The sequence below is a fragment of the Pseudopodoces humilis genome, chromosome 3 (genome assembly GCF_049639895.1).
Source record: "Pseudopodoces humilis isolate 2021_Gansu_Grassland_sample_001 chromosome 3, ASM4963989v1, whole genome shotgun sequence".
Classification (NCBI taxonomy): Eukaryota; Metazoa; Chordata; class Aves; order Passeriformes; family Paridae; genus Pseudopodoces; species Pseudopodoces humilis.
Window position 1 is genome coordinate 114,084,799 of NC_142202.1, and position 25,499 is coordinate 114,110,297.

At 50.4% G+C, this 25,499-nt stretch overlaps 2 protein-coding genes across 2 annotated transcripts in view; one reads left to right on the plus strand and one right to left on the minus strand.

Moving 5' to 3' along the window:
- Positions 1 to 230: 230 nt before the first annotated feature.
- On the plus strand, positions 231 to 5,770 carry POMC (proopiomelanocortin). The gene is made up of 2 exons (XM_005534199.2): positions 231 to 350; positions 5,216 to 5,770. The coding sequence occupies exons 1-2, from the start codon at positions 231 to 233 to the stop codon at positions 5,768 to 5,770; spliced, it is 675 nt and encodes a 224-aa protein (XP_005534256.2).
- A 2,774-nt stretch (positions 5,771 to 8,544) lies between these two features.
- ADCY3 (adenylate cyclase 3) overlaps positions 8,545 to 25,499 on the minus strand; it is a 39,956-nt gene continuing 23,001 nt past the window's right edge. The window contains exons 12-20 of the mRNA XM_088053158.1: positions 24,776 to 24,892; positions 23,634 to 23,893; positions 23,466 to 23,547; positions 20,856 to 21,014; positions 14,588 to 14,734; positions 12,014 to 12,127; positions 10,726 to 10,852; positions 10,522 to 10,646; positions 8,545 to 8,824 (exon numbers count right to left, since the gene is read on the minus strand). Coding sequence (XP_087909284.1) covers positions 8,660 to 8,824; positions 10,522 to 10,646; positions 10,726 to 10,852; positions 12,014 to 12,127; positions 14,588 to 14,734; positions 20,856 to 21,014; positions 23,466 to 23,547; positions 23,634 to 23,893; positions 24,776 to 24,892 — 1,296 coding nt within the window. The 3' untranslated portion in view covers positions 8,545 to 8,659. The remainder of the gene's footprint in view (positions 8,825 to 10,521; positions 10,647 to 10,725; positions 10,853 to 12,013; positions 12,128 to 14,587; positions 14,735 to 20,855; positions 21,015 to 23,465; positions 23,548 to 23,633; positions 23,894 to 24,775; positions 24,893 to 25,499) is intronic.

Here is a 25,499-nt window from a genome sequence, read left to right on the forward strand (position 1 = left end):
CGGGGAAAAGGAGGAAAAATTCCTTCCAGAACATTCCCAGATTTGGGGAAAAAATTGGGATTTTCCCATGGAAATCGATCCCAAATCCCAGGAAAAAGGGAGGAGGGATTTTTCCCAGGGGGAAACTGAGGCACGGGGAAACCAAGGAATTCCGGGAATTTCTCACCGGAGATTTTATTTTTTTTTCCCGGGATTTTTCCGGCAGCTCATTCCCGTTTTTCCGGGCCGGGATGGGATCGGGAATGGTTCCGGTGGCGCTGGCGCTGATCCTCTGGAATTCCGTGGGAGCTTCGGATCCGTGCCCGGAGAATCCGGAATGTCGGGATCCAGGAGGAGAGGCCGGAATCCCGGTAAAATCCTTGGGAATTGGGAAATTTTTTGGGATCAAATCCCCCCCCAAAAAATGGAAATAATTCCCAAAAAATTCCCTAAAAAATGGAAATCATTCCCAAAAATTCCCTAAAAAATGGAGGGATTTGGGGTGGGAATTTTCCAGGAGATTTTTTGGGATCAAATCCCCCTCAAAAATGGAAATAATTCCCTAAAAAATGGAAGTAATTCCCAAAAATTCCCTAAAAAATGGAAATCATTCCCAAAAATTCCCTAAAAAATGGAAATCATTCCCAAAAATTCCCTAAAAACTTGAGGGGTTTCGGGAATTAAATCCCAAAAATCCTTAAAAATGGAGGGATTTGGGAATTAAATCCCAAAAATACCAAAAAAACAAAGGAGGGATTTGGGAGTGGGAATTTTCCAGGAGATTTTTTGGGATCAAATCCCCCCCAAAAATGGAAATAGTTCCCAAAAATTCCCTAAAAAATGGAAATCATTCCCAAAAATTCCCTAAAAAATGGAGGGATTTGGGGTGGGAATTTTCCAGGAGATTTTTTGGGATCAAATCCCCCCCAAAAATGGAAATAATTCCCTAAAAAATGGAAGTAATTCCCAAAAATTCCCTAAAAAATGGAAGTAATTCCCAAAAATTCCCTAAAAAATGGAAATCGTTCCCAAAAATTCTCTAAAAAATGGAAATCGTTCCCAAAAATTCCCTAAAAAATGGAAATCATTCCCAAAAATTCTCTAAAAAATGGAAATCGTTCCCAAAAATTCCCTAAAAAATGGAAATAATTCCCAAAAAATTCCCTAAAAAATGGAAATCATTCCCAAAAATTCTCTAAAAAATGGAAATCGTTCCCAAAAATTCCCTAAAAAATGGAAATCGTTCCCAAAAATTCCCTAAAAAATGGAAATAGTTCCCAAAAAATTCCCTAAAAAATGGAAATAGTTCCCAAAAATTCCCTAAAAAATGGAAATAGTTCCCAAAAAATTCCCTAAAAAATGGAAATCGTTCCCAAAAATTCCCTAAAAAATGGAAATCGTTCCCAAAAATTCCCTAAAAAATGGAAATCGTTCCCAAAAATTCCCTAAAAAATGGAAATCGTTCCCAAAAATTCCCTAAAAAATGGAAATCGTTCCCAAAAATTCCCTAAAAAATGGAAATAGTTCCCAAAAATTCCCTAAAAAATGGAAATCGTTCCCAAAAAATTCCCTAAAAAATGGAAATCGTTCCCAAAAATTCCCTAAAAAATGGAAATAGTTCCCAAAAAATTCCCTAAAAAATGGAAATAGTTCCCAAAAATTCCCTAAAAAATGGAGGGATTTGGGATGGGAATTTTCCAGGAGATTTTTTGGGATCAAATCCCCCTCAAAAATGGAAATAATTCCCTAAAAAATGGAAGTAATTCCCAAAAATTCCCTAAAAAATGGAAATAATTCCCAAAAAATTCCCTAAAAAATGGGAATAATTCCCAAAAATTCCCTAAAAAATGGAAATCATTCCCAAAAATTCCCTAAAAAATGGAAATAGTTCCCAAAAAATTCCCTAAAAAATGGAAATAGTTCCCAAAAATTCCCTAAAAAATGGAAATCGTTCCCAAAAATTCCCTAAAAAATGGAAATCATTCCCAAAAATTCCCTAAAAAATGGAAATCGTTCCCAAAAATTCCCTAAAAAATTGAGGGATTTTGGGAATTAAATCCCAAAAAATTCCCCCCAAAAAAGGAGGGATTTGGGATGGGAATTTTCCAGGAGATATTTTGGGATCAAATCCCTCAAAAAATGGAAATAGTTCCCAAAAATTCCCTAAAAAATGGAAATAGTTCCCAAAAATTCCCTAAAAAATGGAAATCGTTCCCAAAAATTCCCTAAAAAATGGAAATCGTTCCCAAAAATTCTCTAAAAAATGGAAATCGTTCCCAAAAAATTCCCTAAAAAATGGAAATCGTTCCCAAAAATTCCCTAAAAAATGGAAATCGTTCCCAAAAATTCCCTAAAAAATGGAAATCGTTCCCAAAAATTCCCTAAAAAATGCAAATCATTCCCAAAAATTCCCTAAAAAATGGAAATCGTTCCCAAAAATTCCCTAAAAAATGGAAATCGTTCCCAAAAATTCCCTAAAAAATGGAAATCGTTCCCAAAAATTCTCTAAAAAATGGAAATCGTTCCCAAAAAATTCCCTAAAAAATGGAAATCGTTCCCAAAAATTCCCTAAAAAATGGAAATCGTTCCCAAAAATTCCCTAAAAAATGGAAATCGTTCCCAAAAATTCCCTAAAAAATGGAAATCGTTCCCAAAAATTCCCTAAAAAATGGAAATCGTTCCCAAAAATTCCCTAAAAAATGGAAATCGTTCCCAAAAATTCCCTAAAAAATGGAAATAATTCCCAAAAATTCCCTAAAAACTTGAGGGGTTTTGGGAATTAAATCCCAAAAATCCCTAAAAATGGAGGGATTTGGGAATTAAATCCCTAAAAATAGAGGGATTTGGGAATTAAATCCCAAAAATTCCAAAAAAACAAAGGAGGGATTTGGGAGTGGGAATTTTCCAGGAGATTTTTTGGGATCAAATCCCCCCCAAAAATGGAAAAAATTCCCAAAAATTCCCAAAAAATTGAGGGATTTTGGGAATTAAATCCCAAAAAAATCCCTAAAAATTGAGGGATTTGGGAATTAAATCCCAAAAAATTCCCCCCAAAAAAGGAGGGATTTGGGATGGGAATTTTCCAGGAGATATTTTGGGATCAAATCCCTCAAAAAATGGAAATAGTTCCCAAAAATCCCCTAAAAAATGGAAATAATTCCCAAAAATTCCCTAAAAAATGGAAATAGTTCCCAAAAATTCCCTAAAAAATGGAGGGATTTGGGATGGGAATTTTCCAGGAGATTTTTTGGGATCAAATCCCCCTCAAAAATGGAAATAATTCCCTAAAAAATGGAAGTAATTCCCAAAAATTCCCTAAAAAATGGAAATAATTCCCAAAAATTCCCTAAAAACTTGAGGGGTTTCGGGAATTAAATCCCAAAAATCCCTAAAAATGGAGGGATTTGGGAATTAAATCCCAAAAATTCCAAAAAAACAAAGGAGGGATTTGGGAGTGGGAATTTTCCAGGAGATTTTTTGGGATCAAATCCCCCCCAAAAATGGAAAAAATTCCCAAAAATTCCCAAAAAATTGAGGGATTTTGGGAATTAAATCCCAAAAATTCACTAAAAAATGAATTATTTGGGAATTAAATTCTCAAAAAAAAAATCCCCAAAAAAAGGAGGGATTTGGGAATGGGAATTTTCCCTGAGATTTTTTGGGATCAAATCGTGAAAATCCCCCCAAAAATTGAGAGATTTGGGAATTAAATCCCAAAAATCCTTAAAAGTGGAGGGGTTTGGGAATCAGATCCCAAAAATTCCCAAATATTTGATGGATTTGGGGTCAAATCCCAAAAAAAAAAAAAACAAATTTGAGGGATTTGGGAATCAAATCCCAAAAAATCCCCCCAAAAAGGAGGGATTTGGGAACGGGAATTTTCCCAGAGATTTTTTTTGGGGGGGAATCTTTCAGATTTTTTGGGACCAAATCCCAAAAAATCCAAAATATTCCCCCCAAAAAAAATCCCCAAATCTGGGAATTCCCAAATCCCCTTCCATCCCAGAATTCCCGCTGGGAATCGTTTGGGAATGGGGGGGGGAAGGAATTGGGAGATTCCCACCAAAAAAAAAAGCTGGGAAATTTGGGAATTCCCGGGAATCCCGAGAGGAACGGGAATTCTGGGATGGGATGGGATCTGGGAATTCCTAAAATTTGGGAATTCCTTGGGATCATGTCAGGAATGGGAATCCCGGGATGGAATTCCCGGTGGGAATCGTTCGGGAATGGGGGGAGGGTTGGGAGATTCCCCTTAAAAAATGCTGGGATCTGGGAATTCCTTGGAATGATGCAAGGAATGGGAATTCTGGGATGGGATGGGATCTGGGAATTCCCAGAGTTGGGAATTCTCTGGGATCACAAGAGGAAGGGGCATTCCAGGATGGAACGGGATTTGGGAATTTCTTGGAATCCCGAGAGGAACGGGAATTCCGGGACGGAATTCCTGGTGGGAATAATTTGGGAACGAGGGGAGGAATTGGGAGATTCCCATTAAAAAAATGGTGGGATCTGGGAATTCCCGGGAATCCCGAGAGGAACGGGAACTCCGGGACGGGACGGGATCTGGGAATTCCCAAAATTTGGGAATTCCTGGGGACCAAGCCGGGAGTGGGAATTCCGGGATGGGACGGGATTTGGGGGATTCCTTGGGATCGTGCGTGGAATGGGAATTCTGGGATTTGGGGAGTTCCCAGATTTCGGAATTCCTCGGGATCAAGAGGGGAACGGGAATCCCGGGATGGAATTCCCGGTGGGAATCGTTCGGGAATGGGGGGAGGAACTGGGAGATTCCCCTTAAAAAAAAAAAAAAAAAAAAAACCGCTGGGATTTGTGAATTCCTGGGAATGATGCAAGGAATGGGAATTCCGGGATGGAACGGGATTGGGGAATTCCCGGGGATTCCGAGAGGAGCGGGAATTCCGGGATTTGGGAATCGTTCGGAGAATGGGGGGGGAGGAACCGGGAGATTCCCACAAAAAAAAACCGCTGGGATCTGGGAATTCTCTGGAATCACGCGTGGAACAGGAATCCCGGGATGGAATTCCCGGTGGGAATCGTTCGGGAACGGGGGGGGGGGGGGGAGGGGGGATTCCCGTTTAAAAAAAAAAATAAAAAAAATTAAAAAAAAAAAAAAAAAAAAAGAAAAGAAGACGAAAAACCAGCGGGAGATTCGGGAATTGCCCGAAATTCCCCCAAAAATTCCCGCTCTGATGGAATTCCGGCCGCCTCCCTGCAGGGCTGCCCGGGATCCTGCCGCTCCCGGCTTTCCTGGGAATCTCCGGTTTTCCCCGGGAACGGGGAGCGGCAGCCGCTGTCGGCGGGGGCCCGCGGCTACGTGATGAGCCACTTCCGATGGAACCGCTTCGGCCGCCAGAACAGCAGCGATCCCGACGGCCGGAAACGGGAATTCCATCCCGGAATTCTTCCCGCCTTTTCCCGGCCCTGGGGAGAGGCGGGAAGGGACGGGAAGCGCTCCTACTCCATGGAGCACTTCCGATGGGGAAAGCCCGTGGGGCGCAAGAGGAGGCCGGTCAAGGTCTATCCCAACGGAGCCCAGGAGGAATGGGAGGAGAATTCCCAGCCGGAATTCCGGCGGGAAGAGCCGTGGCGGGGTGGGGGTGGTGGTGAGGAGGAGGAGGAGGAGGAAGGGGAAGGAGGTTGGGAATTCCCGTGGGATTCCCGGAAGGAAAAGCGCTACGGGGGATTCATGAGCTCGGAGAGGAGCCGGAGGCCGCTGGTGACGCTCTTCAAGAACGCCATCGGGAAAAGCTTTCCCAAGGACGGGCAGTGATGAGGGGGGGAAAAAAAACAAACAAACAAAAAAAAAAAAAAAACGGGAAAATCCCGGAAAACCCATGGGGGAAAAACGGGAAAAAAAACCGGGAAAAAAAAAAATCCCGCGGGATTCGCGCCCCTCCCCCCCCCCCCCCGTAGCGTCCCCTTAGCGCTTCGTCCTTCGGAATAAAGGAAGGAATCCCGGGATTCCGGGTTGGGAATTCCGGGATGGATCCCCCTCCCCCTCCCCGGGTGGGAATTCTTGGGAATTCCTGTGAAATGCTGGAAAGGAGGGACGGAAAAATTCCCGAGGAAAATAAAAGAAAATTCCGGATGAAGAAGAGTTCGGAGAAAAAGGGGGGGGGGGGAGGGGTGGGAAAAAAATCGGGAATTGGGGATGGATCCGAAGGTTGGGAATGGGCGGGGGGAGTTTTGGGATGAGGGAATTCCCAGTTTGGGAATCCTGGGAAGGAATTTTTCCATGGGGAGAAGAGGGCAGGGCACAGGGAATGGAATTCCCATGGGAAAAGGCGGGAACTGGGGCGGGATTTTGGGAAGGAATTCCCGGGGAATCCCTGGGAGCGTCCAAGGAAAAGCCGGAGCATCCCGGGATCGGGATTTGGAATCCGTGGATCCCATCCCAAGGAATTCCGGGATTCCGGGATCCATCAGGATCCATCCCGAAGGGATTTTTATGGAATTCTGGGATAGGGAGACCCTTCCCGCAGTCCCCAATTCCCAGGGAATTCCCAAAATCCCTTCCCTTGGGATGGGGCTGGATCCAACCCCAGGCTGGGAATGGAGGGGATTCCCTGGGAAAAAAGGGGAGGAATTTTGGGAAGGAATTCCCGGATCCCTGGGAGCATCCCAGGGAAGGGTGGAATGGGATTTCAGCTCCCTTCCCGTCCCAACCATTCCAGGATTCCCCCAGATCCAAAATTCCCTTGGAAAAGCGCTGGAGCCCCTCCCGTTATCCCGCGGAAAATCTGGCTGGGAACGGGGAATCAGCCTTCGGAATTCCGCTGCTTCCGTTGGAGCCGAGCCCAACTCCGGGAATGCCAAATTCCATGGGCACCGTTCCCGGAGCCGCCAATCCCGATCCCAACCCCAATCCTGATCCCGATCCCAATCCTGATCTCTGATCCCGATCCTGACCCCAATCCTGATCCTGATCCCAATCCCAATCCTGATCTCTGACCCCAATCCCAACCCCAATCCTGATCTCTGATCCTGATCCCGATCCTGACCCCAATCCTGATCCCGATCTCCAATCATGACCCCAATCCCGACCCAATCCCGATCCCATTCCTGATTCTGATCCCAATCCCGATCCTGATCCCCATCTCTGATCCTGATCCCAATCCCAACCCAATCCTGATCCCGTTCCTGATCCCGACCCCAGTCCTGATCCTGATCCCCAATCCTGATCCTGGTCCCAATCCCAGCAGTGATCCCAGTCCCATTCTTGATCTGAATCCCGACTCCAATCCCAATTCCCGATCTCTGATCCCATTCCCGATCCGGATCCTGATCCCAATCCCAGTCCCGATCCTGGCCTTGATCCCAATCCCGACCCCAATCCCGATCCCGATCCTGACTCAATCCCAATCCCAATCCCAACTCTAATCCCAATCCCGATCCTGATTCCCGATTCCCGATTCCCAATCCCAATCTCAGTCCTAATCCTGATCCCCATCCTGATCCTGACCCCAATCCCACCTCCAATCCCAACCCCGATCCTGCCCCCGATTCCTGATCCCGCCCCTGATTCCCAATCCCGCCCCCAATTCCCGATCCCAATCCCGCCCCCAATTCCCGATCCCAATCCCGCCCCCAATTCCCGATCCCAATCCCGCCCCCAATTCCCAATCCCAATTCCTGATCTCAATCCCCAATCCCTGATCCCGATCCCCGATTCCTGATCCCGATTCCTGCCCCCGATTCCCGATCCCGATTCCTGATCCTGATTCCCGCCCCCAATTCCCGATTCCCAATCCCGATTCCCGATTCCTGATCCCCGATTCCTGACCCCGGTTCCCGATCCCCGATTCCCAATCCCGATCCCCGATTCCTGATCCCCGATTCCTGATTTTCAATTCCTGCCCCCGATCCCCGATTCCTGATCCTGATTCCCGCCCCCGATTCCCGATTCCCAATCCCGATTCCCGATTCCTGATCCCCGATTCCTGCCCCCGATCCCCGGTTCCTGATCCCCGATTCCCGATTCCCGATTCCTGATTCCCAGTTCCCAATCCCGATTCCCAATCCCGATTCCCGATTCCTGATCTCAATCCCCAATCCCTGATCCCGATTCCCGATTCCCGATTCCCAATCCCGATTCCCAATTCCTGATCCCCGATTCCTGACCCCGATTCCCGGTTCCTGATCCCCGATTCCTGACCCCGATTCCCAATCCCGATTCCCGGTTCCTGATCCCCGATTCCTGACCCCGATTCCCGGTTCCTGATCCCCGATTCCCGATTCCCGATTCCCAATCCCGATTCCCGATTCCCAATCCCCGATTCCTGACCCCGATTCCCGGTTCCTGATCCCCGATTCCCGATCCCCGATTCCCAATCCCGATCCCCGATTCCTGATTCCCAATTCCTGATCCCCGATCCCAATTCCCACCCCCGATTCCCGCGGGGCACAAACACCAATCCACACCTGCTCCGACAGAATTTATGGATCCGGAACACAAAAAACTCCCGGGCGGCTCCCGGCAATTCCCGCTTTTTCCCCCCCGGCCCCCCGACCCCGCATCGCTCCCATCCCTCCCCACCATCCCTGAGCTCGCATCTCCCGGAATTCCAAAAACCCCGGGGGGAAAAACAAAAAAAAAAAAAATCCCTTCCCGAGGGGCATCCGGGGGATCCTCATCCCGGCGGAGATTCCCGAGGATTCCTCAGGAATTCTCCAGCACCTGGTGGGGAAGGGGCACGGATCCCGGTTTTTCCCGGCCCTTGAGGAAGAAGGTGAGGAGCTCCCCTTTGCCCTTGACGTAGACGGCGCCGCGCCGGACGAAGCGGAACCCGAATTCCTTCAGGATCTGCTGCGTCTCCTCCACCACCTGACGGGAATTCCGGGAAAAAAACAAACAAAACAAAACAAAACAAAACAAAACAAAACAAAAAAAAAAACCACCGCACGGGAATTTGGGAATTTCGTCCCTCCCCGGGGTGGGAAAAGAGGGGTCAAAGGAAAAAAGGGAGGGGAGGGACGGGGGGGGGGGGATGGATTCCGGGTGCGGGAATTCGGGAGGGGAGGGTCGGTGGGGATTCCTGGCGGGGCTGGAATTCCCGGGGAATCCCTGGGAATATCCGAGGAAAAGCTGGAGCAGGGTGGGAATGGGGTGGGGTTGGGAATCTGTGGAGCCCGTCCCAAGGAATCCCGGGATTCCGGGATTGAGGTTGCTCAGGATCCATCCTGAGGGGGTTTTTTATGGAATTCTGGGAAGGGAGGCCCTTCCTGGAGTCCCCAGTTCCCAGGGAATTCCCGAAATTCCTTCCCGGAGAGGAGTCGGGATGGGGCTGGATTCCCAGGCTGGGAATGGAGGGAATTCCCTGGGAAAACCGGGGAGCTTGGGCCGGGATCTTGGGAAGGAATTCCCGGCTGGGCTGGAATTCCCGGGGAATTCCTGGGGTTGTCCAAGGAAAAGCAGGAGCAGGCTGGGATCAGGGTTGGGAATGGGGTGGGATTGGGAATCCGTGGATACCATCCCAAGGAATTCTGGGATTCCGGGGTCCAGGAGGCTCAGGATCCATCCCAAAGGGATTTTTATGGAATTCTGGGATAGGGAGACCCTTCCTGCAGTCCCCAATTCCCAGGGAATTCCCAAAATTCCTTCCCTCGGGATGGGGCTGGATCCCCAATCCCGGGGCTGGGAGAGCCGGGAATGTGCAGCCGGATCAGGGAAGGATCCCGGGAATGCTGGGAGCCGCTTCCCGAGGCTCCAGGGGCTCCGGGAGAGCTGGGATTTGGGAAAGGGCCGCAGGGCCAGGAGCCAGGGAATGGCTTCCCACTGGGAAAGGGGAGCTGGGGCTGGGAGCTTGGGAAGGAATTCCCGGAGAATCCCTGGGATCAATCCCCAAGGAAAGGCCGGATCACGCCGGGATTGGTGGGAGGTGTCGGGAATTCTGGGATCGAGGACACTCAGGATCCATCCCGAGGGATTTTTATGGGATTCAGGGATGGTAAAGGGAAGGGAGACCCTTCCTGGAGTCGCGAGATTCCCGGTGAAATCCCGCTGTGATCCCGCCTGGACATTCCCGGTTATTCCCACTGTGATCCCAGCTGGACATTCCCCATCCCAGCCAGACATTCCCACGCATTCCCAGTGATTCCCAGTGAATTCCCGGTGATTCCTGGCTACTCATTCCCCATTCTCCCGGTGATTCCTGGACATTCCCGGCGATTCCCGGTGATTCCCACCTGGCTATTCATTCCCCATCCCCCCGGACATTCCCGGTGATTCCCACCTGGACGTTCCCCATCCCCCAGGAAATTCCTGATGAGATTCCCGGTGATTCCCACCTGGACGTTCCCCATCCCCCAGGAAATTCCCGGTGATTCCCGGACACAATTCCCAGACACAATTCCCAGACACAATTCCTGGTGATTCCCACCTGGACGTTCCCCATGACTCCGGTGCATTCCCGGTGATCCCTGGCTATTCATTCCCCACCCCCCCCCGGACATTCCCGGTGATTCCCGGCATTCCCAGACATTCCCGGACACAATTCCCAGCTATTCCCGTGCCGTTCCCACCTGGATGTTGCCCATGACTCCGGTGGATTCCATCCTGCTGGCCACGTTGACGGTGTTGCCCCAGATGTCGTAGTGCGGCTTCCGGGCGCCGATGACTCCGGCCAGCACCGCCCCCTTGTTCATCCCTGCCAGGGGAATTCCCGGGATCATCCCCGGAATTCCCGGAATTCCCAGGATTATTCCCGGGGTTGTTCCCGGACTTGCCTATGCGCAGCATGAAGTTGTTGAAGGACTGGTAGTTGATGTTCATCAGCGTCACCTTCATGGCCAGCGCGAAGTCGGCCAGGTCGGCCAAGTGCTGCCAGCGCTCCTTGTCCGAGCGAGGGTCCGGCTGCGGCCAAAATCCCGGGAATCGCGGCCGGAACGGATCCAACGGACACGGCGGGGGAGGGGGGGAGATGAGGGAGATGAGGGAGATGGAGATGGAGATGGAGATGGAGATGGAGATGGAGGTGGAGATGATGGGGATGATGGAGATGATGGAGATGGAGATGATGGAGATGATGGAGATGGAGATGATGGAGATGGAGATGGAGATGGAGATGGAGATGATGGAGACGGAGATGGAGATGGAGATGGAGATGATGGAGATGATGGAGATAGAGATGGAGATGGAGATGATGGAGATGGAGATGGGAGATGGAGATGGAGATGGAGATTGAGATGGGAGATGGAGATGATGGAGACGGAGATGGAGATGATGGAGATGGAGATGGAGATGGAGATGGAGATGATGGAGATGGAGATGGAGATGATGGAGATGTAGATGGAGATGGAGATGGGAGATGGAGATGGGAGATGGAGATGGGAGATGGAGATGGGAGATGGAGATGGAGATGGGAGATGATGGAGATGGAGATGATGGAGACGGAGATGGAGATGGGAGATGATGGAGATGATGGAGATGGAGATGATGGAGATGAAGATGGAGATGGAGATGGAAATGGGAGATGGAGATGGGAGATGGAGAAGAGAGATGGAGATGGGAGATGATGGAGATGGAGATGGAGATGGGAGATGGCGATGGAGATGGGAGATGATGGAGATGATGGAGATGGAGATGATGGAGACGGAGATGGAGATGAAGGAGATGATGGAGATGGAGATGGGAGATGGAGATGGAGATGGGAGATGATGGAGATGATGGAGATGATGGAGATGGAGATGGAGATGGAGATGATGGAGATGGAGATGATGGAGATGATGTAGATGGAGATGATGGAGATGGGAGATGATGGAGATGATGTAGATGGAGATGATGGAGATGGAGATGGGAGATGGAGATGGAGATGGAGATTGAGATGGGAGATGGAGATGATGGAGACGGAGATGGAGATGATGGAGAGGATGGAGATGATGAAGATGTGCCACACAGATGTGACACACCCAGACGCGACACACCCCCCCAGATGTGCCCCCAGGGACGGTGCCGCGGCTCACGGGGCCCCTCCCCCGTTCCCGGGGGTGTTCCGGGGGCGGATCCCGGGCTGACCTTGGCTCCGAATCCGTTGGCGCCGGCGTCGGGCGTCACTCCCGAGGCGGCCATGTAGGTGCTGCCGATGGTCTTGATCTTGGTGATGCAGCGGAACTGGGGCTCGTCCAGCAGCTGCACACCGACACAAATCCCGGGATCAACCCCGGAGCCCGGATGTTCCCAAAATTCCCAGTCTGATCCCACCTGGATATTCCCAAAATTCCCACCTGGAGCCCAGCCCAGATATTCCCAAAATTCCCAGTCTGATCCCAATGGGTACTCCCCACAATTCCCGCTGTGATCCCACCTGGATATTCATTCCCTGTGATTCCCAATTGGATGTTCCCCACAATTCCCAGTGTGATCCCACCTGGATAATCCCCATCCCAGGAATTCCCATCCATTCCCATCCCAGGAATTCCCATCCATTCCCATCCCAGGAATTCCCATCCATTCCCATCCCAGGAATTCCCATCCCGGCCAGGAATTCCCATCCATTCCCCATCCCAGGAATTCCCATCCATTCCCCATCCCAGGAATTCCCATCCATTCCCCATCCCAGGAATTCCCATCCATTCCCATCCCAGGAATTCCCATCCCGGCCAGGAATTCCCATCCATTCCCCATCCCAGGAATTCCCATCCATTCCCCATCCCAGGAATTCCCATCCATTCCCCATCCCAGGAATTCCCATCCATTCCCCATCCCAGGAATTCCCATCCATTCCCATCCCAGGAATTCCCATCCCGGCCAGGAATTCCCATCCATTCCCCATCCCAGGAATTCCCATCCATTCCCCATCCCAGGAATTCCCATCCATTCCCCATCCCAGGAATTCCCATCCATTCCCCATCCCAGGAATTCCCATCCATTCCCATCCCAGGAATTCCCATCCCGGCCAGGAATTCCCATCCATTCCCCATCCCAGGAATTCCCATCCATTCCCATCCCAGGAATTCCCATCCCGGCCAGGAATTCCCATCCATTCCCCATCCCGGGAATTCCCATCCATTCCCCATCCCAGGAATTCCCATCCCGGCCAGGAATTCCCATCCATTCCCCATCCCGGGAATTCCCATCCATTCCCCATCCCAGGAATTCCCATCCCGGCCAGGAATTCCCATCCATTCCCCATCCCAGGAATTCCCATCCATTCCCCATCCCAGGAATTCCCATCCATTCCCCATCCCAGGAATTCCCATCCATTCCCCATCCCAGGAATTCCCATCCATTCCCATCCCAGGAATTCCCATCCCAGCCAGCAATCCCCGCCCATCCCCCATCCCTGCAGGCATTCCCCGTTCCATTCAGGAATTCCGGCCATTATTCCGGTCTGTCACTATTCCCGTGGGTCCCACATTCCCGTCATTCCCATGGTTCCCACATTCCCGTCATTCCCGCGGTTCCCACATCCCCGTGGGTCCCACATTCCCGCGGTTCCCACATTCCCATCATTCCTGTGGTTCCCACATTCCCATCATTATTCCTGTGGTTCCCACATTCCCGTCATCATTCCCGCAGTTCCCACATTCCCATCATTATTCCCGTGGGTCCCACATTCCCGTCATTCCCGTGGGTCCCACATTCCCATCATTCCTGTGGTTCCCACATTCCCATCATTATTCCCGTGGTTCCCACATCCCCGTGGGTCCCACATTCCCATCATTATTCCCATGGTTCCCACATTCCCGTGGGTCCCACATTCGCGTCAATCCCGTGGTTCCCACATTCCCATCATTATTCCCATGGTTCCCACATTCCCGTCATCATTCCCGCAGTTCCCACATTCCCATCAGTATTCCCGTGGGTGGTCCCACATTCCCGTCATTCCCGTGGGTCCCACATTCCTGTCATTCCCGTGGTTCCCACATTCTCGTGGGTCCCACATTCCCATCATTATTCCCATGGTTCCCACATTCCTGTCATCATTCCCGCAGTTCCCACATTCCTGTCATTGTTCCCGTGGGTCCCACATTCCCGTCATTCCCGTGGTTCCCACATTCCCGCGGTTCCCACATTCCCGTCATTCCCGTGGTTCCCACATTCCCGTCATTCCTGTGGTTCCTACATTCCCATCATTATTCCCATGGTTCCCACATTCCCGTCATCATTCCCGCAGTTCCCACATTCCCGTCATTCCTGTGGTTCCCACATTCCCATCATTATTCCCGTAGGTCCCACATTCCCGTCATTCCTGTGGGTCCCACATTCCCGTGGTTCCCACATTCACGTGGGTCCCACATTCCCGTCATTCCCGCGGTTCCCACATTCCCGTCATTCCCGTTGGTCCCACATTCCCGTCATTATTCCCGCGGTTCCCACATTCCCGCGGTTCCCACATTCCCATCATCATTCCCGCGGTTCCCACATTCCCGTGGTTCCCACATTCCCATCATCATTCCCGCGGTTCCCACATTCCCGCGGTTCCCACATTCCCGTCATCATTCCCGCGGTTCCCACATTCCCGCGGTTCCCACATTCCCATCATCATTCCCGCGGTTCCCACATTCCCGCGGTTCCCACATTCCCATCATCATTCCCGCGGTTCCCACATTCCCGTCGCCATTCCCGCGGTTGTTCCCAGGCACTGACGGCGTCGAAGTCGGAGATGATCTCGTTGAGGAAGCGCAGGCACTCGATGCCGCCGTTGTTGATGCTCTCCTCGGTGTAGAAATCCGCAAAGTTGGGCAGGGAGGCGAACATCACCCCGATCTCCTCGTACGACTGGCTGTACAGCTCCTGGGAACCGGGAATTGTCGTTATCCCAATGGGAATTATCCCAACGGGAATTCCAGAGGTGAACATCACCCCGATCTCCTCGTACGACTGGCTGTACAGCTCCTGGGAACCGGGAATCGTCGTTATCCCGACGGGAATTGTTATCCCATCGGGAATTCCAGAGGTGAACATCACCCCGATCTCCTCGTACGACTGGCTGTACAGCTCCTGGGAACCGGGAATTGTCGTTATCCCGACGGGAATTGTTATCCCAACGGGAATTCCAGAGGTGAACATCACCCCGATCTCCTCGTACGACTGGCTGTACAGCTCCTGGGAACCGGGAATCGTCGTTATCCCGACGGGAATAGTTATCCCGACGGGAATTCCAGAGGTGAACATCACCCCGATCTCCTCGTACGACTGGCTGTACAGCTCCTGGGAACCGGGAATTGTCGTTATCCCGACGGGAATTATCCCAACGGGAATTCCAGAGGTGAACATCACCCCGATCTCCTCGTACGACTGGCTGTACAGCTCCTGGGAACCGGGAATTGTTATCCCAATGGGAATTATCCCAACGGGAATTCCAGAGGTGAACATCACCCCGATCTCCTCGTACGACTGGCTGTACAGCTCCTGAGAACCGGGAATCGTCGTTATCCCGACGGGAATTATCCCGATGGGAATTCCAGAGGTGAACATCACCCCGATCTCCTCGTACGACTGGCTGTACAGCTCCTGGGAACCGGGAATCGTCGTTATCCCGACGGGAATTGTTATCCCGACGGGAATTCTAGAGGTGAACATCACCCCGATCTCCTCGCACGACTGGCTGTACAGCTCCTGGGAACCGGGAATCGTTATCCCAATGGGAATTATCGTTATCCCGACGGGAATTGTTATCCCGACGGGAATTCCAGAGGTGAACATCACCCCGATCTCCTCGCACGACTGGCTGTACAGCTCCTGGGAATTGGGAATTATCCCGACGGGAATTATCGTTATCCCGACGGGAATTAATTATCCCGATGGGAATTATCGCAACGGAAATTATCCCAACGGAAATTATCCCACCGGGAATTAATTATCCCACCGGGAATTAATTATCCCACCGGGAATTATCCCAGTGGGAATTATCCCACCAGAAATTTGGAATCGCACCGGCAATTATCCCACCGGGAATTAATTATCCCACCGGGAATTAATTATCCCACCGGGAATTAATGTTCCCACCGGGAATCAATCATCCTGCCTGGAATTATCCCGATAGGAATTTTTATCGGGAATTATTATCCCACCGGGAATTATCCCACCGGGAATTATCCCGCCGGGAATTATCCCAAGGGGAATTGGGAATCACACCAGGAATTAATCACCCCACCGGGAATTATCCCGCCGGGAATTCCGGAGGGCCCCGAGACAGGACCGGGCAGGGATGGGTCACTCGGGATTTGTGGGATGGAGGGAAAGGTGGGATTATGGGAATGGGGTTGGGAATCCGCGGGTCCCATCCCGAGGAATTCCGGGATTCCGGGATCCAGGAGGCTCGGGATCCATCCCCAGGGATTTTTATGGAATTTTGGGAAAGGAAATCCAGGGATTTTCTGGGATTTGGGGGGTTTTTTTGGGATACCCCAGGAATTCCTTCCCAAATCCCAAATCCCAAATCCCTCCCCCTTTTCCCATGGGAATTCCCTCCATTCCCAGCCTGGGATTGGATCCGGAATCAGCCTGGAATTTTTTGGGAATTATCCTGGAATTATTTGGGAATTACTGGGGAAATATTCAGGAATTATTCAGGAATTATTGGGGAATTATTTGGGAATTACTGAAGCCATTCCGGGATCCGGGAGGCTCGGGATCCATCCCCAGGGATTTTTATGGAATTCTGGGATAGGGAGACCCTTCCTGGAGTCCCCAATTCCCAGGGAATTCCCAAAATCCCTTCCCGGACAGGAGTCGGGATGGGGACGGAGCCAGAATCCGGAGGGATAATGCTGGGATAACGCAGGAAAGAAGTGGGGAAAAAAGGGGAAAAAGGGGAAAAAAAGGGAAAAAAAGGGAAAAAAGGGAAAAAAAGTGGAGAAAAAGCAGGGAAAAAAGGGAAAAAAGGGGAAAAAAGGGGAAAAAAGGAAAAAAAAGGGAAAAAAGGGAAAAAAAGGAAAAAAATGGAAAAAAAGGGAAAAACGTGGGGAAAAAGCAGGGAAAAAAGGGAAAAAAGGGGAAAAAAGGGAAAAAAAAAAAAAAAAAGGGAAAAAAGGGAAAAAAAGGAAAAAAAATGAAAAAAAAGGGAAAAAAGTGGGGAAAAAATGGAAAAAAAGGGGAAAAAGGGGGAAAAAGGCAAAAAAAGGGGAAAAAAAGGAAAAAAGGGGAAAAAAAGGGGGAAAGGGGAAAAAAGGGGAAAAAAGGGAAAAAAAGGGAAAAACGTGGGGAAAAATGGGAAAAAATGGAAAAAATGGGAAAAAAGTGGGGAAAAAGCAGGGAAAAAAAGGGGAAAAAAAAGGGGGGAAAGGGGAAACAGGGAATAAAGGGAAAAAAAGGGGAAAAAAGGGAAAAAAGGGAAAAAAAGGGAAAAAAGGGAAAAAAAGGGAAAAAAGGGAAAAAAGGGAAAAAAAGGGAAGAAAAGGGAAAAAAGGGAAAAAAAGGGGAAAAAAGGGAAAAAAAGGGAAAAAAGGGAAAAAAGGGAAAAAAGGGAAAAACAGGGAAAAAAAGGGGAAAAAAGGGGAAAAAAAGGGGGAAAAAGGGAAAAAAAGGAAAAAGGAAAAAAAATTGGGGAAAAAGCAGGGAAAAAAAAAAAAGGGGAAAAAAGGGAAAAAGGGAAAAAAAGGGGAAAAAAAGGGGAAAAAAAGGGGAAAAAGGGAAAAAAGGGGAAAAAGGGAAAACACAGGAAAAAAGGGGAAAAAAGGGGAAAAAAGTGGGGAAAAAAATGGAGAAAAAAGTGGGGAAAAAGCTGGGGAAAAAGCAGGAAAAAGCAGGAAAAAAGTGTGAAAAATGCAGGAAAAAAAGCAGGAATAAAGCAGGAAAAAAAGACGGGAAAAAGCCGGGAAAAAAGTGGGGTAAAAAGTGGGGAAAAAAGCGGGAAAAAGCAGGAAAAAAGTGGGAAAAAAGCGGGAAAAGTAGAAAAAAGTGGGGAAAAGGTAGAAAAAGCAGGAAAACACAGGAAAAAAGTGGGGGAAAGGTGGGGAAAAAGTGGGGGAAAAGTAGGAAAAAAGCAGGAAAAAGCAGGGAAAAAGTGGAGGGAAAAGCGGGGAAAAGGCAGGAAAAAGAGGGGATAAAAAGCAGGGAAAAAAGCAGGAAAACACAGGGAAAAAATTGGGGGAAAAGCGGGGAAAAAAAGAGGAAAAAAGCGGGGAAAAAAGCAGGAAAAGGCAGGAAAAAAGTGGGGAAAAAAGTGGGAAAAGCAGGGAAAAAAGCGGGGGGAAAAGTGGGAAAAAGCAGGGAAAAGTGGAAAAAAAAAAAAGCAGAAAAAAGTGGGAAAAAGCGGGGAAAAGTGGGGAAACAAACCAGGAAAAATACCAGGAAAAAAGGCTGGAAAAAAGTGGGAAAAAAAGGAGGAAAAAGCGGGGAAGAAAGAGGGGAAAAAGCAGGGAAAAAAAGGAGAAAAATGAGAAAAAAGTGGGGAAAAAAAGCAGGGAAAAAGTGGGAAAAAGTGAGAAAAAGTGGAGAAAAAAGGGGGGAAAAAAGTGGGAAAACGGGGAAAAAAAAGAGGGAAAAAGCTGCGAAAAAAGCGGGAAAGTGGGGAAAAAAGCAGGGAAAAAGCAAGAGAAAAGTGTGAAAAAGCAAAAAAAAGGGGAAAAAACGGGGAAACAAACCAGGAAAAATACCAGGAGAAAAGGCTGGAAAAAAGTGGGGAAAAAAAGCAGGAAAAAGTGGGGAAAGAAGAGGGAAAAAGCAGGGAAAAAATTGGGAGGAAAATGGGAAAAAAGCAGAAAAAAAAGCAGGGGGAAACAGCAGGGGAAAATGGGGGGAAAAGCAGAAAAAAAGTGGGAAAAAGCTGGAAGAAAGTGGGGAAAAAAATGAGAAAAAGCAGGGATAAAACTGGGGAAAAAAGCAGGGAAAAAACAGGGAAAAATAGCAGGAAAAAGCAAGGAAAAAAGTGGGAAAGCACGGGGAAAAAAGTGGGGGAAAAGCGGGAAAAAGTGGGGAAAAAAGCAGGAAAAAAGTGGAAAAAATGCGGGAAAAAAGTGGGGAAACAAACCAGGAAAAATACCGGGAAAAAAGCTGGAAAAAAGTGGGAAAAAAACAGGAAAGGAGCGGGAAAAAAGCAGGAAAAAAAGCAGAAAAAAAATCAGGAAAAAGCAGGGGAAAAGGCCAGAAAAAGTGGGAAAAAAAATACTTGAAAAAAGTGAGGCAAAAAGCAGGGAAAAAGGGGGAAAAAAGGGGGGAAAGTGGGAAAAAGCAGGGAAAAAGCAGGAAAAAAGAGGAGGAAAAAATCAGGAAAAAGTGGGGAAAAAAGGGAAAAAGCAGGAAAAAGTGGGGAAAAAAGGGAAAAAGCAGGAAAAAGAGGGGAAAAAGCGGGAAAAATCAAGAAAAAGCAGGGAAAAAAGTGGGGGAAAAACAGGAAACAAGTGGGGAAAAAAGCAGCAAGAAAAAGCAGGAAAAGCAAAAAAAACAGGGAAAAAAAGCGGGAAGAAAAATCAGGGAAAAGCGGGAAAAAGCGGGAAAAAAGAAAAAAAGCGGGAAAAATCAGGAAAAAGCGGGAAAAAGCAGGAAAAAGCAGAAAAAAGTGGGGAAAAACAGGAAAAAAGGAGGAAAAAGCAGGGAAAAAGCGGGGAAAAGCAGGAAAAAGGGGAAAAAGTGTGGGAAAAAAAGGAGGAAAAAAGCAGTGAAAAAGCAGGAAAAAGCGGGGAAAATCAGGGAAAAGTGGGGAAAAGCGGGAAAAAGCAGGAAAAAAGTGGGGGGAAAACAGGAAAACTCAGGAAAAAAGGGGGAAAAAAAGGGAAAAAGCAGAGAAAATCAGGAAAAAGTGGGGGAAAAAGTGGGGGGAAAACCAGGAAAAAAGCAGCGAAAAAAGCAGGACAAAGTGGGGAGAAAGCGGGAAAAATCAGGGGAAAGTGGGAAAAAAAGCGGGAAAAAAAGTGGGAAAAAAAAAAAAAAAAAAGCAGGAAAAAGTGGGGAAAACCAGGAAAAAAAGCAGGAAAAAGCAGGGAAAAACGGGAAGAAGCAGGAAGAAGAGGAAAATGTGGGGGAAAAGCGAGAAAAAAGCAGAGAAAAAGGGGGAAAAAGGGTGAAAAATCAGGGAAAAGTGGGGAAAAAGTGGGGAAAAAGCAGGAAAAAAGTGGGGGGAAAAACAGGAAAACTCAGGAAAAAAGGGGGAAAAAAGGGAAAAAGCAGAGAAAATCAGGAAAAAGTGGGGAAAAGTGGGGGAAAACCAGGAAAAAAGCAGCGAAAAAAGCAGGACAAAGTGGGGAGAAAGCGGGAAAAATCAGGGGAAAGTGGGAAAAAAGCGGGAAAAAGTGGGAAAAAGCAGGAAAAAGTGGGGAAAACCAGGAAAAAAGCAGGAAAAAGCAGGGAAAAACGGGAAGAAGCAGGAAAAAGGGGAAAAAGTGGGGGAAAAGCGAGGAAAAAAGCAGTGAAAAAGCGGGAAAAAGCGTGAAAAATCAGGGAAAAGTGGGGAAAAAGTGGGGGAAAAACAGGAAACAAGTGGGAAAAAAGCAGCAAGAAAAGCAGGAAAAAACAGGGAAAAAAGCGGGAAAAATCAGGGAAAAGCGGGAAAAAGCAGGAAAAAGCAGGAAAAAGCGGGAAAAGGTCAGGAAAAAGCGGGAAAAATCAGGAAAAAGCGGGAAAAAGTGGGGAAAAACAGACAAAAAGCAGGAAAAAAGCAGCAAAATAAGCAGGAAAAAGCGGGGAAAGGCAGGAAAAAGGGGAAATAGTGGGGGAAAAGCGAGGAAAAAAGCAGTGAAAAAGCAGGATAAAGCGTGAAAAATCAGGGAAAAGTGGGGAAAAAGTGGGAAAAAACAGGAAAAAAGCAGCGAAAAAAGCAGGACAAAGTGGGGAGAAAGCGGGGAAAATCAGGGAAAAGTGGGGAAAAAGTGGGAAAAAACAGGAAAAAAGCAGCGAGAAAATCAGGGAAAAGCGGGAGAAATCAGGGGAAAGCGGGAAAAAGCGGGGAAAAGCGGGAAAAAGTGGGAATACGGACCTCATCCCGCTTTTTGGAGCCCAGGAAGTGTCGGGCCACGTGCTCGGGCAGCATGTTGGCCACCAGGGCCTCGTTCCAGCGGCGCATCTCGGAGACGCGCTCCTTCTGCTCGTGCACGTCCGCCTTCCACAGGAACAGCGTCCGCGCCAGCCGCTCCACCTGGGAATGGCGGGAATAACCGGAATGGCGGGAATGACCGGAATGGCGGGAGTAACGGGGATGGGGGCGGGAATGATGGGAATGGGAATGATGGGAATGATGGGGGAATAATGGGAAGGGAGGCGGGAATGACGGGAATGGGGGTGGGAATGATGGGAATGGGAATGGGAATGATGGGAATGATGGGGGAATAACGGGGATGGGGGCGGGAATGACGGGAATGGGGGTGGGAATGATGGGAATGGGAATGGGAATGATGGGAATGGGAATGGGAATGATGGGAATGATGGGGGAATAATGGGAAGGGGGGCGGGAATGACGGGAATGGGGGTGGGAATGACGGGAATGAGGGTGGGAATGATGGGAATGATGGGGGAATAACGGGAATGGGGGCGGGAATGACGGGAATGGGGGTGGGAATGATGGGAATGGGAGTGGGAATGATGGGAATGGGAATGGGAATGATGGGAATGGGAATGGGGGCGGGAATGGTGGGGGAATAACGGGAATGATGGGAGAGGAACAGGAATGGGGGGTGGGAATGGGGCGGGAATGGTGGGGGAGGAACGGGAATGGGGGAATAACGGGAATGGGGGCGGGAATGTTGGGGGAGTAATGGGAATGAGAGCGGGAATGATGAGGGAATAACGGGAATGGGGGCGGGAAAATGACGGGGGAATAACGGGAATGGGGGCAGGAATGGGGTGGGAACGGGGTGGGAACGGGGTGGGAATGGCAGGGGAATAACGGGAATGGGGGTGGGAATGATGGGAATGGGGGTGGGAATGATGGGGGAATAACGGGAATGGGGGCGGGAATGACAGGGGAATAACGGGAATGGGGATGGGAGTGATGAGGGAATAACAGGAATTGGGCCGGGAATGACGGGGGAGGAACGGGAATGGGGCGGGAATGTTGGGGGAATAACGGGAATGAGAGCGGGAATGACGGGGGAATAATGGGAATGGGGGTGGGAGTGATGGGGAGGAATGGGAATGGGGCGGGAATGGTGGGGGAATAACGGGAATGGGGGCGGGAATGACGGGGGAAAAGCGGGAATGGGGGCGGGAATGACGGGGGAATAACGGGAATGGGGTGGGAATGATGGGAGAGGAACGGGAATGGGGTTGGGAATGACGGGAGAGGAACGGGAATAACGGCGGCGGGAGCGAACGAGGCGGGGGAGGGGATGGTGAATAATGGGGTAATAGCGGGGGAGTGGTGGGGTAATAATGGGTTAATAATGGGTTAATAATGGGTTAATAATGGGGTGAGAATGGGTTAATAATGGGGTGAGAATGGGTTAATAATGGGGTGAGAATGGGTTAATAATGGGGTGATAATGGGTTAATAATAGGGTAATAATGGGCTGGTAATGGGGTAATAATGGGGTAATAGTGGGGTGGTAATGGGGTAATGATGGGGTAATAGTGGGGTGGTGAGGGGGTAATAATGGGGTAATAATGGGTTAATCATGGGATAATAGTGGGGTAGTGGTGGGGTAATAATGGGTTAATAATGGGTTGATAGTGGGGTAATAATGGGGTGATAATGGGGTAATAATGGGGTAATAGTGGGGTAATAGTGGGGTGACAGTGGGGTAATAATGGGGTAATAGTGGGGTGGTAATAAGGTGGTAATGGGGTAATAATCCATTAATGGTGGGGTGATAATGGGGTAATAATGGGGCAATAATGGGGCAATAATGGGGTAATAGTGGGGTAATGATGGGGTGATAATGTGGTGATAAAGGGGTGATAATGGGGTAATAACGGGTTAATAATGGCTTGATAATGGGGTGATAATTGTGTTAAAATGGGGTAATAATGGGGTGAGAAATGGGTAATAGTGGAGTGATAATGGGGTAATGATGGGTTAATAATGAGGACTAATGGGGTAGTGATAGGGTAATAATGGGGTGATAATGGGGTGATAATGGGGTGATTAATGGGGTGATTAATGGGGTAATAACAGGATAACGGGATAACCGGGTGACGGGATAACGGGAAGGAAGGAGCAGGAAAAGGGAAGGAAAGGGAAAGGAAAAGGAAAAGGGAAAAGGAAAAGGGAAAGGAGAAGGAGAAGGAAAAGGAGAAGGAAAAGGAGAAGGAAAAGGAAAAGGAAAAGGAAAAGGAGAAGAAGAAGGAGAAGGAGAAGGAGAAGGAGAAGGAGAAGGAAAAGGAAAAGGAAGAAGAAAAGGAGAAGGAGAAGGAGAAGGAGAAGGAGAAGGAGAAGGAGAAGGAGAAGGAGAAGGAGAAGGAGAAGGAGAAGGAGAAGGAGAAGGAAGGAAAAGGAAAAGGAAAAGAAAAAGGAGAAGGAAAAGGAAAAGGAAAAGGAAAAGGAAAAGGAAAAGGAAAAGGAAAAGGAAAAGGAAAAGGAAAAGGAAAAGGAGAAGGAGAAGGAGAAGGAGAAGGAGAAGGAAAAGGCAGGAGCCCCTTGGCAGCCACTCACGTGCCGGGAGAAGTAGTAGAAGCTGAGCATCACCACGAAGATCATGGCGGTCATGGAATACTTGGAGGGCACCAGCACGGACCTGCCGGCCAGCACGGCACATTCCCGAGGGACTGTCCCACGGAATTCCGGCCCCGTCCCCCGTCCCTCCCCGCCCCCGTCCCTTACGAGCCGTGCTGGCCGCGCCGGCGGTCGTACTGCTCCAGGATGGGCTCCCAGGCCGAGAAGTTGAGGGCGCCGGTGGCGGCGGTGATGGAGACCATGAGGCTCAGCTTGACCATGTGGCTGACCTGGACCAGCATGACGGTGGCCACCAGGGCCAGCAGGGCGATGTGGCTGTAGCACTGGGGCTGCTCGGCGCAGCCGCCGGAACCGGCCGGCCACGAGGTGCCGTTGGTCAGCGGCCAGCGGTGGCGGCGGCAGCCCAGCTGGGGACACGAGGGTGGGGTCAGAGAGGGGACACGGTGGCCACCAGGGGGATGGAGATGGCATATCCCACCCTCCATGGTGGCCCCGATGTCCCATTGGCCACCACGCCATGGTGCTCATGGTGGCCCAGCTGGGGGCACAAGGGTGGGGTCGGTGCGGGGTCATGGTGGCCACCAGGGGGATGGAGATGGCATATCTCGCCCCCCCATGGTGGCCCTGATGTCCTCTTGGCCACCACACCACGGTCCTCAGGGACGTGGTGACCACCAGGGGGATGGAGATGCCCTCTTTGGGTTCCTCCTCATGGTGGCCCTAATGTCCCGTTGGCCACCAGCCCGTGGTCCCCATGGCAGCTGAGCTGAGACATGGTGGCCGCCATGGCCAGCAGCATGATGGAGATGCCATATTTGGGCTGGCCACCACCCCACGGTGGCCCTGATGTCCCATTGGTCACCACCCTGTTGTCCCCATGGCAGCTGAGCTGAGACATGATGGCCACCATGGCCACCATGGCCACCATGGGGATGGAGATGCCACATTTGGGATGTTCCTAAAAGCCACCACCCCATGGTGGCCCCGATGTCCCACTGGCCACCACAGAAGGTCCTCATGGTGGCCCAGCTGGGGACACAAGGGTGGGGTCAGTGCGGGGACACGGTGGTCGCCAGGGGGGTGGAGATGGCATATCCCACCCTCCATGGTGGCCCCCATGTCCTCTTGTGGTCCCCATGGTGGCCCAGCTGGGGACATGGTGGCCACCATGGCCACCAGCATGATGGAGCTGCCATATTTGGCTTCCTCCTCAGAGCCACCCCCCCCATGGTGGCCCCGATGTCCCTTTGGCCACCAGCCCGTTGGTCCCCACGCGTCTCCTCACCCACCATGTCCACCACGTCGGCCGCGGTGACGATGGCGATGGCCGCCATGGCCCAGGCGTTGCGCGCCCAGCGCGTCCGGTCGATCCAGGTGGAGAAGGCCACCAACTTCCTGGGGAAAGCCTGCGGTGACACCAGCACAGCGGGGACCGTCACCCGCGGCCCCGATGTCCCCGAGGAGCGGCCGCGATGTCCCCAGGGCACCTCAGGGATGTCCCCAGGGCACCTCAGGGATGTCCCCAGGTCACCTTGGGGATGTCCCCAGGTCACATCCGGGATGTCCCCAGGTCACATCTGGGATGTCCCCAGGTCACCTTGGGGATGTCCCCAGGTCACATCCGGGATGTCCCCAGGTCACACATCCGGGATGTCCCCAGGGCACCTCAGGGATGTCCCCAGGTCACCTCAGGGATGTCCCCAGGGCACATCCGGGATGTCCCCAGGTCACATCCGGGATGTCCCCAGGTCACACATCCGGGATGTCCCCAGGGCACCTCAGGGATGTCCCCAGGTCACCTCAGGGATGTCCCCAGGTCACCTTGGGGATGTCCCCAGGTCACATCTGGGATGTCCCCAGGTCACCTCAGGGATGTCCCCAGGTCACATTGGGGATGTCCCCACATCACCCCTGGGATGTCCCCAGGTCACCTTGGGGATGTCCCCAGGTCACCCCCGGGATGTCCCCAGGTCACATCCGGGATGTCCCCATATCACCACCAGGATGTCCCCA